Source organism: Buteo buteo, chromosome 16, assembly GCF_964188355.1.
Source record: "Buteo buteo chromosome 16, bButBut1.hap1.1, whole genome shotgun sequence".
In the NCBI taxonomy this organism is placed as follows: domain Eukaryota; kingdom Metazoa; phylum Chordata; class Aves; order Accipitriformes; family Accipitridae; genus Buteo; species Buteo buteo.
The window spans coordinates 16,323,140-16,337,286 of NC_134186.1; the positions used below are offsets into that span (position 1 = coordinate 16,323,140).

General features: G+C 35.8%; 1 protein-coding gene across 8 annotated transcripts in view; it reads left to right on the plus strand.

The window, feature by feature from the left end:
- The window catches only part of SOX6 (SRY-box transcription factor 6), a 381,731-nt gene that overhangs the window by 202,272 nt on the left and 165,312 nt on the right, over positions 1 to 14,147 (plus strand). For all 8 annotated transcript variants that reach the window (XM_075048005.1, XM_075048010.1, XM_075048011.1 and 5 more), the window contains one exon: positions 559 to 648. In XM_075048005.1, the coding sequence (XP_074904106.1) occupies positions 559 to 648 (90 nt within the window). The remainder of the gene's footprint in view (positions 1 to 558; positions 649 to 14,147) is intronic.

The window sequence follows — 14,147 nt, forward strand, 5'->3', positions numbered from 1 at the left end:
TCTGAACTTCAAATTATGAAAGCCTATCTTCTAATCATTGCATGTTGTTTATAGCGTACTGAGAAAATTTCTGATACTGTGAACATCCAATATGTAGAGTGCTTTTATGAATTCCATGGAGACATTATATGAATAACTTTTGCATTGACATGGTTGTAAAAATGGGTTTCAGATGTCACTGTGTGCCAAATTTCCAAAAAAAGCTTCTAAATCTTCATGTATAATTTCTAGTGTACAATCATTCTCAAATGAAAAAGACAGAATTTGTATATACATTGGCAATCTATGCATGTAAATTGGCAGTTAGCATGCATAAATCCTGAATGAAGTTTTTCTTTCAATTAGACCCTTGTTAAATCCATAGTAACTCCATTAACCTCAGTGGAATTACTTTGGATTTAAAATGCAGTTAAATAAGAACTCTGTTTGGCTACAAGTTCATTTCCCTTTGAAACTATGGTCCAACTAGAACAGGGAGAAGAGTTTTAAAATGAAGGTGGCACCTGTTTTCCTGATGTGTGAGAATATATTTGATAATTTTCTCTTTTTTTAAAATAGATTCATCCTGCATGGAAAAGCTACTTTCTAAAGACTGGAAGGAGAAGATGGAAAAATTAAACACAAGTGATCTCCTTGGAGAAATTAAAGGTATCTCAATAGATCAAATTTTAAATATTTGCATATATTATAAAAAGGGGATTGACGATTTTCTGAAGTTCAGAAAAAATAATAGAAACAACAATCATAACTAGAGGGTGCTTTCCTCTTTCCAGTCAACTCACCCTGTTTTTTAATGTTTATCTCTGAGACAATGGATATATCTGCCACATAAATAAATTAGAATGTGTCACAATCAGTTATAGGATGTTATCATAAACACCAGGTTAGTTACATTAGTTCATTGACATTAGCTATATATCTCTGTGACCAGAGGAAGAAGAAGAAAGATCTTGAAAACATGGAGTTACTAGTACTTGGTACTGTTTCTTCCTAGTTGCATAAACTATATGTAGAAACTGCTTTCAGATTATAAAAGGGGGTAATTGTGTGATTACTGTTCTAAATCTTTGATTCAAAATTGGGGAAAAAAAAGAATAATTCTTTATATTCATGCTATTCCTGCGGAGAAAGAGCAGCTCTGGGTGAAATTCGGGACCTACTGAAATCGGCGCAAGTTTTATTGCATATATAGACAGTACTTTCCAGTATTTCCAAGATTTGTTGAACCAGCAATCCAGTAAAAGTGGAATTCTCTTGACAGTTAAGTACTATGTAGAAAACCTGAAGTGTTTTCCCCACCCATCAATTCTTCCATGGATTTTCTTAGTGAGAAGAAATTCAGTGTTATTGATTAAGCAACAAATTAAAAAGGTGGGTTTTTGTGCTGTTAGAAAGGGTCATAAGGCATGTTTGAGGAGTATACAAGTTACCTAAGATTAATTTCTCTTCATTGGTATAATTTTATTAAATTGCAACTACAAATATGTGGAAACAAAGAATCATGTGCATCATATTAATAAATCTTTACTAATGGAAAAAAAAAAAAAGATACTATTTGATGAAAATTTATGCTTCCACCAGGGAAACTTAAGATATTTCAAATTTTTTATTCTAAAAACAGATGAAAGATTGGCCCTTTTTAATAAGTAAGTTATAACTGGTTCCTTCAGCTGATTCAGGAACAAAATCTGTTGGATTCTCCTGTTGGATTTTTTTTGGTAGAATTATGACAATGTGTATATATTAGGCAGGTAAGAAATCCTATGGTAATGTCAGTGGCAGAAATATAGTATGCAGTTTTACAAGAACATGTTAAAATTGACTGTAATAAAATCCCCCAAAAATATGTCTTGAAATCATATTCTATTTAAAGCTGTATTGTCTCTTAATAGTGTGGAAAACATTGAATGCTAGTTTGTCCATTAATTGCACAATATAGCTACTTAGTCTTTAAATAGAAACTACTTGAATGCTATTAGTGAATCAAAATTAAAAGAGGTGGGATCTCTAACAATGCAGAATAATGTTCTTTATTCTTTTATATGGCACAAAAATCTTTTTCATGAGCTTGCATTTATTAAAAAAAAAAGTTTGTTTTTCTGGATTTATGTTATTCCTCCTATTTTCTTAGTATATACATTCACTGCAGAGTGGGTGGCTAGAGTTCTGGCTCCTAACCCTTTTCTCATCTACCTACAAAGCATTCTCACTCAGATTTGGAAGAATTCTCAACTCATTCAATTACCTTTTCTAGGGGTATAGCCTATCAGCTGTATAAAAAAGATCACCTGATGAGGCTCACCAGATTTATGTGTTGACAGTCATTCAGTTAGTTTCCATGACTTAATTCCTGTGTCTCATCCCTAGAAACCTATCCTTAAGCAGTCTTAATGTCTGCAATATTCCTCTCCTCTACTAGTTGACTTCCAGCAAGATGCAATACTGAATCTTTGCTACTGAGACTGCATTTCACAGTTTTCATGAACAGGCAAAAATACAAAAAAGCGTACGCAAACATGGAAGATAAATGATGGTGGCTGTTATGTCATGCTTTATGCTTACAGTATTCAAACCTCTTGACAAAGACATTAGTGTCATTTTAATAGAAGAAAACGAGGTGCAGAGTTACACAGCAGGAGTAGTGGCAGGTCTGAAGTAGGACTGCTTTCCTTTGGGCTCCCAAGCCAGTGGCCTCGCCGCTGTCTCCAGGCTGGTTAGCTCCTCGCTGATAAAATCGCTATCAACCTAATAGCCTGGTATTAACTTATATTAGCATTTGTATGCCTTAAATCATCTCAGAAAGAAAAAAACCCCAAACAACAATCTAGCCCATGGCAGCAGGAAAAACAGATTACAAGAAGGAAATAAAGCAAAGTGGGGGAACCAGAGAGAATTTTTAATCTGCCAAAGAAGCATACTTTAAAAAAAATCTTCTCAGGGTTCAAGGTGGTAGATTTCCAAGTCACAAAGTTCATTTTCATTGTGCTGAATGAATTTCCAGTTAGGTAACCGGCAGGGCATGCTGAGGTCTGAAAGAACTACTTTTGAAAACATGTTGTCTATGGGAGGTCAAATATCTTCTTCCTTAATTTCCATTAGATTCTAAATCAATTTATTTAACTGGCTGATATTTTTGGCTTTTGTGCAAACTTTCTGCTCATATTACTGAGAGCCTAACTAGAAGATGTGAAGTGATGCAGTAAAAATAAATAAATGAAGTCAATAGGGAAAAAAATCTTGATTGTTAGAAAGTGAGGTGTGGTCCTGTGAGGAACTGCTTTTTGCACTGCCTGTTTCTAGGAGTTGTTTATTTTAGAGAGAAGGCGTTGCTCTTGCTAAGGATAACCTGAGTACATAGTCTTCCTCTGTATCTGTACAACTACAACCCTCCCCCCTTCAGTGAAAGACTAGCATGTTGGTTGTGGGAAGGCAGTTCACTAAGAATCAGTGCCAGAAAAAAGGATGAAAGCAGAAAAAAAATGTACCACTGACACAAACAGTTTCTATTCATGTTTGGGAAGCACATAGACGAGAAGAAAAGATAATTGGCTGAGAGAAACAAATAAAAACGGTATTTTCTTGCTTTACCTTCTATATTTAGAACACAATAGTGTTAATCAAGATATAATTATAAGCTGTATCTATTAATTCAAATAATAGAAGCCAATACAAAAGTAACAAACAATGAATGATTTTTTTTTTTTCTCTAAGTGGGATAGTTCCTGTTCACAATTACTCTTGCATAGTGTGCTTCCTTTGTAAAACTGCTTTTTCTGAGTTTCTTTATTAGGATTTCAGTTATTGATAATGGCCCCAATTCTTCCTTGAATTCCAGCCAAACAAGCCATTGACTTCAGGGAGGTTGCATGAAACTCAGAGGAGCATTTGGCAGAATGCTTTGTAGCCAAATTCCAGTGGTTAAATAAGTCTGCTTGTTCATTTGATACGTTTATAAATGAAACACATAGGTCAAATTTTCAAAGGTCTATGAAGCAGTTGAGCTGAGTTAAATGACCTGCTTACCTGGAAAAAACCCCAGAGCTGCCTATGCAAATCATTTGATTGTATGCTATTTGCCAGTGTGTGCATGCAAATACATTTATTTAAGGTATACAAGCAATTTGTTAGGCTTATGTCCGGCTTTTGCAGTGTTTGTTTTTCTGTACAAAAATTAGGATCAGGAAATACTTTTCATTCTGATTTTTGTTATCATGTATTTGAATGAACAAAGTGATGCAGAACTCTTTTCTCAATTTCCAGATATTTAGGTGCACAGAGTTCTGTCCTCACCCTCCCTTGCTGCATGGATTTCTGTTGCTTAGTTATCTAGTTTTTCTTCAGCAGCCACAGCTAGGCAGAGTAGCATCATTTATCACTCTACAGAGTCTGTTTTAAGTTTTCTGTTTCTGTTCCAAATATAAATCTCTGGAATAGCATAGTCTTGCATGCATCAGGCAGTTGTCCTACTGAAATAGCCCGCAATGGTCTTTCTCAGCACGCAGGGTCTTTGAAGATCAAATAAGAAAGGTCAGTCTTTAAGTAACTTAAGCAATGATGTTATCGTGAAAGGGTCAGAATTGGTCTAGCAGTCTTATAGAAGAGTGACTCCTGGGTCACCGGCTACTGTGTTGCAGGTTAGTTCTCTGGCTTCCATTGGTGGTGTTTACAACTGGAACTCTCTAGATTTATAGGCATTGTGACTTGAATGTCACATGCTGCCTTTGTACAGTATATTCTATTTTGGGAAGGGTAGTGATTGATGTCCATAGCTTTATCCAGTACAGAAGGCTGTTTGCATTGTGTTTCCCGTGCTAATTCCTTCCCCTTTTATATTTGTTACTTTATTAAAAAGACCCTAAAACTCCTATTTCATGTGACATATACACATTTAATGGCCTCAAAATATTTGGATAGGTGGGAGGCAGTGTTCCTGTTTCCTAGGAAATGTTGAATTTAGTAAAATGAAGCAACTTCACCCACTTGATAGTCTCCTTGTAAGACAGACTATAAACAACATTGAAAATGCTATTTGTCCCTGGTATTAGGACACAGGAGAGATGGAAAGAGGTGTTTTCTAGGAGCATTTCTGTGTGTGTGCATTAATGACTGGAAGAGAACAGTGAGGCACAACTGTTTGAATCTAGTAATTTAACACTCTCTATTTCTGGAATAGTCTTGGAGAGAGTTGTGCATGAATGAATCCTTGAGAAAGTTATGGTTTCTCTGGTTTTACAGTGAATTAAATTTTTTCCTAAAATATGCATGATTTACAAAACAATTTAAAATGCTATTTTTGCTTCCTTTTTATAAAATTTGTCTTCACAGATAAGCTTTTGTACACAGATAAATGCACAAGTGTTTCTTGGTGCACTATATCAAATGTGAAGACCACTTTGAGGAAAATAAACCTGATATTTTCCTGTAGCCCTGACCAACACTGTAGTCTGGATTCGCAGTAATTATTTCTCAGTATAATTGCTGAAATTTCCTTCTTATGAATTCTAAGGGTATATAACAGTCTGCCTTATAAATATGTATAAATAAATATATATAAGTCTTATATCACAGAGGCACTCAGAGGTTTTTAATTATGTCACTTTGTATGGCTATAGACATTTCAAAGCTCTCCTTTGTGCTCTCTGTTATAAACATATTTTATTTCTTTTGAAGTCTGTGTGATATACATACTAGCAATTAAAAACCCAGCTCAGGCTTTGAGACACAAGGTCTTCTTAATTAAAACTCAAACAAAAGCTACAAGCAAAAGCCCCACTATATGATTAAGGTCTAAAGTGTTATGATACATTAGAATCATTGTTAACTGCTAGGATTTAAAAAATCAATACACAGGAAAAAGGATCAACTGGTTCCAATTAGTGAAACCAATGAAAGCATCCAACAAAACATAACAAAACAATGCAACCCAGCACCCCTACACCCATATCCTTAAGAAATTGGTCCTGATTAGAAATATACCACAGGCTATAAAGGTTGCTCATAATGTATTTACTACTGTGATCCAATGAAGTGATATGTTTAGCTTTATGTTGTAGCTCTCCAAATCAGAGATATATTTTTGTTTTGCCATTTCTCAAGTCATTAGCATTTTGTGTAACATGTTACAAAAGCTACATTTCCAGGTCTAACCTGACCTTCTAACTTAAGTGGTACCTTTCTGAATGACCAAATATTTCATAAGCACTTTCAACAGTTAAAGTTTGCACACTCTTTAGTCTGATTTGCATGAAGAAAGTAATGGATTCAAAAAGAAAAATATTTTGGTTAAACTTACCATGCCTATTGTATCTATTTGTTATGATTAAGATTCCGATATAATTAGTTAGACTAATCACTAGTGTGAACTAGATTAAACTATATGGTCTTATGTCATCTTGACTTTTTTTGATATGAAAGACTTTTCTCCAGATTCTGGACTTAAATAGAAATACCACACACTGTACAGACAGAGGGTAGTTCTGTGGAAATGAATGGGACTGCTCACTGTACACAGGGCTATTATTTAAATTATGTACATGTAAGTCTTGGCGGGATTGAAGCTGTACTTAGTGCAAAAAAAAAAAGTAGTAAACATTTTTGTTGCTCTGGTCTTTTGGTCAGAGGGTCATATTTCAGTGGCACCTATCACAATCATGCCTGCTTCTAATGTTAAAAGTTAATGACTATTACCGTTTCTAGTTCTTAAAACTCCACAACTATAAATTACATTGTAATCAACCTTTCACATAAATCAAGTTCTCCATATTGTTGCATACATTTTATAAATAGTATCAACCGTGATGCATGCAGTATATTTCAAGGCACACAATGAATTTCTTGCTTACTGCAATCACATATATCTATATATTTTTTACCTTACCAGTGTATGTTTCTAAGTTTAACAATTCAGGGCTAAATATATGAAGTCTGTACTACACTGAAATCAATAGGACAGCTCACTTACTTACCTACCTATACGCTCTGTTCTGTGGAACTGTGTCCCAAAGAGTGTATTAAGAAATAGTATCACCTGATCATGAGAAAAAGGAATAAGATAATGATGCTAATGATAAGGGTGGTGAGGCATGGGAACAGGTTGCCCAGAGAGGTTGTGGCTGCCCCCTCCCTGGCAGTGTTCAAGGCCAGGGTGGACAGGGCTTTGAGCAACCTGGTCTGGTGGAAGGTGTCCCTGCCCATGGCAGGGGGGCTGGAACTAGATGATCTTTAAGGTCCCTTCCAACCCAAACCATTCTGTGATTCATTCTATGATTCTAATAATAATGAACTTGAAACAGCAATACATTTATTTGGCACAGCAGAAAAGACTGCCTTCTGGAATTTGATCCATTCTTTATTTGTACAAATAGTGACAAGAAAATGTATGGTATTGAAATGTCTTTATTTTCAAATGCCATTTAATTTTTTAGCAGAAAAAGGGTTGAATATAAACTAAAAATTACAAGTAGGTTTTCACTTTTTCTTTGAAAACTTGCCTTTTTTTCTGTTGGTAGGTTGTTTTGGTATTTTATATATATTTAGTTTTCATTATATCAGTAATTGTTTTCTTTAATAAATACAGTCTTTAACTGTAGTCAAAAGGCTTCTATGTTGAAGAAGCCTATCACTACTTGGAACTTAAGGCCTTCTCTTCTGACACTGAATGTCAGTGGAAAATTTCCTTTTGACTCAAGTCCCAGCTTAGTTGCCAATGAAGTTGCTTACCTTTAGCAAAATAAAACTCCTACTGGAGACAAATATACAACTTCATATGAAAAAGCAAGTGCATATGGAGGAGTTTGCACTGGTAAAACACGTTTCATCATGCTTCAGTGCTTTTGGCTCTTTGTTGCTGCAGGCATATAAAGTAAAATTCTAACAAATTAATGAATGTAAGCATTTATCAAGAAAGATGCATATAGTACTGAAAGAACTGAGATTTTCTGATCGATTTGTATTCTGTGGAAACCTGTAGATGTATGTTATGAGTCTTTTCTTACAAGAGTTTCATATTAAGGAAATCTTTGATTTAAGTGTCAGATATAAAGACCATACTATCCTGTAGTGTTCTGTCTCTATGGATACTGAGCAACCTGGGGAAGGGTGTAAGGAAAGGGCAAACATACAGTAATATTTCCTCAATATACTCTTCCAATTTCCCACAAAATATGATTAATGGGCTTTTTGACTCAGAGGTGGTACATTCAGGTTTAATGGCCCTTGATAGAATTATCATCTATGAACATGTCCAATTGCTTTTGAACCCTTTAATAGACAGCTGGGAAGTCTGTGGGGATAAGTTCAGCAGTTAACAATATGCTGTATATTTGAACCTAGTACCTTGTAGGTGTCCCCTAGATCTTGCATTATAATGGACAGGGAATCGTTCCCTGTTCATCTTCTCTGTTACACCACATTCAGTTGTCTCTTCTCCAGGTTGAAAAGTAAAAATATATTTATTTATTCCTTATGTTGAAAGCTGTTCTGCACTTTGGTCACTCTCATCACCCTTCTCTGCAGTTAATTTGGAAAGAAACTTTTTGCACAAAATATGCCTGTTCTGAGCAACATCAAACTTTGGCACTGATTAATGACAACCTTTGTGGCAATCCTTTTTGCTTCAGTTGGTTTTAAACTCCCTTTCTGAATGGGGAGTCTGTCTTGAAGTGGGGTCTTGATGTGTGGGTGTTGTGTGGTAATGAGAGCATCCTGAGGGTATCAAAGATATCAGATTTCTTTTCTTAAGAGATATGTAAAAATACCTTACTGTGAACTTTACAAACTGTGGACCCAGCGGTGGCTCAGAAATGTCATCTGTAAAACTTAAGGGACATAGGATTAGTACTCAGAAGAAATGAAGTACGAGCACATTTGGGAAACTCACATGCAACTGAGAATAGCAAGAGCATAATGTGCAACCTGACACAGACACTGCCTCAAAAGCCTGAGCTCAGTGAGGGATAGAAGAAGAAATACAAGAAGGGTTGTCCTTGTCCTCTCTAAACAAGTTGACCCTTTGGAAGAGGTTAACTATCTGTATTTTTTTTAAGAGGTCTTGATTTGTCTAACTGTGTCACCTCACTTCAGATCTGACCAATGACATCTGACAGTTTTCTGCCAAAGGGCAGATCTAGCCAAACTGGGCTCATTTTCCTTGTTGTCACCTCCTCCTGCCAGCATTAAAGTGATTTCAGGCTAATCAGGATCCCCTTGCTCCAGTCAGGTCATTCATGATACAGCCCCCTTACTTGGTGAGTGAATTGGTCTCAATTCCCTGTCTCCCTTCTGTCTCTCCCCCAAATACTTATTCTGGATTAAAGTAAATAATTTCTTTCTTTTCCACTCCCTCCACATTTTTGGGGTTCTTCCATGATTTGCCAATAGAAAAAAATTTCAAAAATGCTAAAAAGGTGAAGTCTTATCAACTAATATGAAAATATAAATTTTAAAGCAAATTGAGAGAGCTATATTGAAAAAGTTTCCATAGGAAATTTGTCTGAACAGAGGAAACAGAAATAGAAATCTATTAAGGACATAGCCTGCCCTGATTCATGACTTCATCGTGGGTATTACCCTCTGATTTATACCCAGGCAGCTTGATCAGAAATGGTTTTTTGTCATTAGCTCTCACACTGAAATCCTGTTATTATATACATATTTTTTCCTACCCTTTTTTTCTTTAAATTACTGTTAGTTTGACCCACATATCCTAATACTTACCTTGGTCTATATCGATATGAATTAACAAAGTTTAGTTGTCATAAATGATCTTTAGGACTTATACAATATTAAGCTGAGACCTGCTCAATAGCTGTTTAAAATTTGTTGCCCCATAGATAGCAGTAATGAGAGGCTAACACACTCATGTTGGGAATGACTCCTCATGTCTATTAAGATTTGTTTGAATAGGTTTCCATCACAACAGGTGCACAATTATTTTACGAGTAAAATATTATCAGCCTTCCAAATTAGCCAGGGCAAAATGCAAGTTGTCTGATTAAATAATCAAACCCAATACTTAAAATGCTCTTGATTTCCCCAGGAATTTTAAGATGCTAAGTCCCAGTCTATCAGTGAAACTGTGATTGTTTGCAGCATGCAAGTAGCAGCTTGTAGAGTATACTGTTTGGTATGTTTTACATAATTCATCCTACATTATACAAGACAAAACCACTAAAAAAGCATATAATAATAGTTTTTACTTCTAGTCAAACAATTTTTATCTACCAATGAAGGTATTATACCATGCATTAAAATCAGAAAAAAGTGGGCCTCTAATGGAAAATAGTTTGAAAGTGTTCTGCATTCAATTAGGAGGCACATCAGTTTAGAAATACGAAACCCTGTGTTGTTTTTTAAATAATTCAGTTTATGAAGGGGGAGGGAAAACAGGAAAATCCTCTGAATGTGAAGGGCAGCTTGCAGTGTGGAGATCACATATGTCACCAGTTATTGAATGGCTCAGTAAACACAGTGACTCAGAGACCCAAGAAAGGGGTAAAATCTGAAACAGTAGGTTCACCACAAATGGAAAACTTAGCAGTGCAGCTGTCAGAAGTAGATTATATACAGGTAACTGTTTGTGTTCATATCTGAATCTGTTTGTCAATCAAGGAATGCTGTGAATCAGGAGATGGGATCTCAAATACAAAACCACAAAGTCAGAGACAGCATCTGGAGGAGCTCCAAGCCACAAAAATTAGGGAAGAAGCACAGAGGGCACAAAAACTGTAAATGCTTGCATGGATCCTGCCTCTATATACATTGAATTTAAATAATTGTGTTGATACATCAGTAATAATAATTGCTGATAAAAATTATAGTCCTTATTTTGGGCAGCAATATGTTTTACTAAATGTGAAATTAAATGCAATTTGTATTAATTAGGGATAATAGGAAAGTATGTAAGTGGTTGACATTTCCGACATTTTAAAACATACTACTATGTGTTAAGATACATCTTTTGCATTTGTTTTGACTTGGAAATACTGTAGATTGATATATGCCTCTAATGTGCTCTTTTGAAATAAGATCACAGTTCTAACCCCTAAGATCAGAAAATTATTTATAGACAAGGTTCACCATACTCTGAAATTTAGTTATGGGATTTGATCATTGATGTAACTGTTTATTAGACAATTATAGTTCTTTCTGGGAGCTGGAATACAGTCCTATTACAGATACTAAAACAAAATCTACTGTTAAAATGCAGGTGGTGTACTCAAGTTGCAGGATTTCAAAAGTTGGTGTAGTGTATACAGACATTTTATGTAGGTTTGTACAACTTAAGTTTCTCTAAATGTGGGAAAGCTTACAGGGACTTCAAGTTTTGACTGGTAACATCAAAGGAATACAAACAGAGGTTTACTAAGGAAGGTGAAGAAAATCAAATGGGCATAACTGTTCTGTGGTTTGTTTTTTTTCAGAGTCACTAAGAATCATAGAGTTCCTTTTAACTTGTAACTGGAAGAACTTCTTTTTACCTTTGCTGCTTTGCTCTGGTGCCAGGATCCATTTGCCTACATATTGTTGGGATTCTGCAAGTCACAGAATGACTTTCTTTTAGGGGCTGTAGTGAATAGAGGGTTTCTACTTCAGGATGTATTCGTAGATTAATTAACCCTCTTCTCTATTTTGTTGTTGTTTTCTTCACCTCCCAAGGGTTCCATAGTGTAATTTTGGGTCTCTCAGCCTTCAGCTAGAGATGGGGTGCCCACTGCCTCTGAAATGTAAGGATTTTTCTAACAAGAAATACTTTAGCCTTTCAGGTTATAGTCTGCCCCTCTTCAAGTTAACAGTGATTGACAAAGGCACTTTGGGTCTCTCTGCATACTCTCAGATAACCTTTCCCCCCATCAGACAAATATGAACACTTGGTGCTAAAAACTGCCTGTGAGCAGGCCGTAGTGAGAATTCTTCCTCTGCTGACCTAGGAAAACCATAGTCAGTCTCCACACATAGCTAAAGGTTAGTTAACGTCAGAGATCATCGGTGAGTCTCTTCTCTCACTTTGCCTTTTCCTGTTCCATTCCATGTGTATTGTGCTAACAAACACTGAGAAAAACAGTCTTCTGAATTATAGTTACAGCTCCTGAAAAGGGCTATGGTGATAAGCAGCAAATCACCCGTGACAAAATATAGGTGTTAATTGCACGTCAGCTGAATCTGCTATGAGAAATTTACATTAGGACAGCTATGCCTGTGTAAAATGTTTGAATGCATTAAACACACAGAAATTAATATAAAGTTCAAGTTTGGAAGTGAGGGAAAAATGGAGGATTTATATAATGAAAATGAACATTGTTTAACTTGTTTTAATGAAGTAGTCTTCACAAAGGAGAAAAGTGTTCCTTGCAATAGGCCCACTCCAACACTTGCAGCATGATCTGTAAAAGGCGAACGCTGCTCTTTACTGATCAAAGTCAGATCCTATAGACAGCCCAGCTGGCATCACCAATGCTCAGGCTGAGACCCCGACTACTCTCCAAAATGGTAACATTTATAGACTCAGTTTCTGTGATGGTCCTTAACAACCTCTGAGAGGTGTGTTTTTTTGTTTTTTTTTTTTAAGCAAAACTAACATGCCATTTTTCATTGGAGTTCTGAAAAGGTTCATTTTCTGTGGTTCATGAACTCAAGATATACGATACTTGTTTAATGTTTTTGACTGACAGCTAGAAGATAGAAAAAGGTTAAATAATACTGTGAGAATTAGAAGGTTAGTTGGTAAACTAGGTAATGCTTTTGCCATGCATACCTATTCAGGCTTTTAGGGTAGTGCTTTTTTTGGGTCAGTGTTAGCTATGTCATAGCAGGTGTAGAGTTGTGCAGTTGATTAGGTAACTGAGAAAGTCACTCCTCTTAAAAATATATACACTGAATTAATACCTAAAGCAATACTAAGTATTTGAATTCATAAAAATCTTTCTTTTTTTTTTGCATAGGGAAATAAATGTGAATGAGTGTATGTGAGTGTTGTGTTATAAATGCATTTTCTGTATTGTCTTTACATGTCAGATTAGTATTCGTTTATCCTCTTATGCAAGCTGGTCATCTTAAATGGAATTTTGTCTGTATATGTTGAGTCCATGATATAAGTGAAAGCTTACTGCAAGCTTAGCTTTACTGCAAGCTGCTGAGGTCCCCTAAATGCAGCACATTTGAGGTGCACAAAAGCAGAAAAATCTCATCATTGCTGTTACATATCAAGCCAATAATGGAAGAGCTCCAAGCAGGAATTTGAGAATTTGTAAGTGAATGCATTCCTTACTACTCTGAAGTTACCGAAGTGCTACTGAGTTCTAGAAGGGGATATCTAAATACCTCATGTCCTTCAGCAGTTAGTTCTTCAACAGTTTTTCCATTTATGACTGCGTTTATTTTGATACCCTGAAATTATGATCATAACATAATGTATTGATGGTTATGTGTTAGCAGTTAGCTCTAAGGGTGCAGTTGAAAACCTGTTTTTGTGCTGAGCTTACTACCTGTGTGAAACTCAAAGTGAGCAACTTAAGGTTTTGACTGAAACATGTTAGCCCTAAGCCTCTATATATACACCTTCACACAGATCCAGGTTCTCATGTCTGCTAGCTGGTGTTGCATATCAGAAAAGTAAGTGAAACTACTTTTACGTTAAAGAAAGGCAGTTGCTTGACCCATAGGCATGAATACCCATACAGGGAAAACAAATCTTAATAAAAAATCATCAAATACTGTATCTGAAGGGCTAATGTTGATACACAAGAACTCAGAGAAAAAATGGAAAGGATATCTTTGGTATAAAGAGGAAAAAACAGCCAAACATCCATTTGACTCCAGCAGTAATCATAAATGGACACACAGGAGCAAGGAAGAACAAGGGAAAGCATATGCTTTCACACCAACACTATCCCAGCCTCTGACTGTTTTCAGTTCCAGGGATTTCCTAACCCTGATGTGGTTTGTTTATTTTGTATCAGTCAACTGGATCTCTCTTCCCCCTTCCAAATACTTGTCCAGTCTCCCCAGAAGCCTATTCAAAACTTTGAGCCCATGGCATCTTTTAAAAAAATATTCCATGGCTCTAGTGTCCACTGTGTGAAGAACCACCTCACATGAAAATTGGAAACTTTTAAGGTGATGTTATGTGGTTCAGACACATCTATCTCATT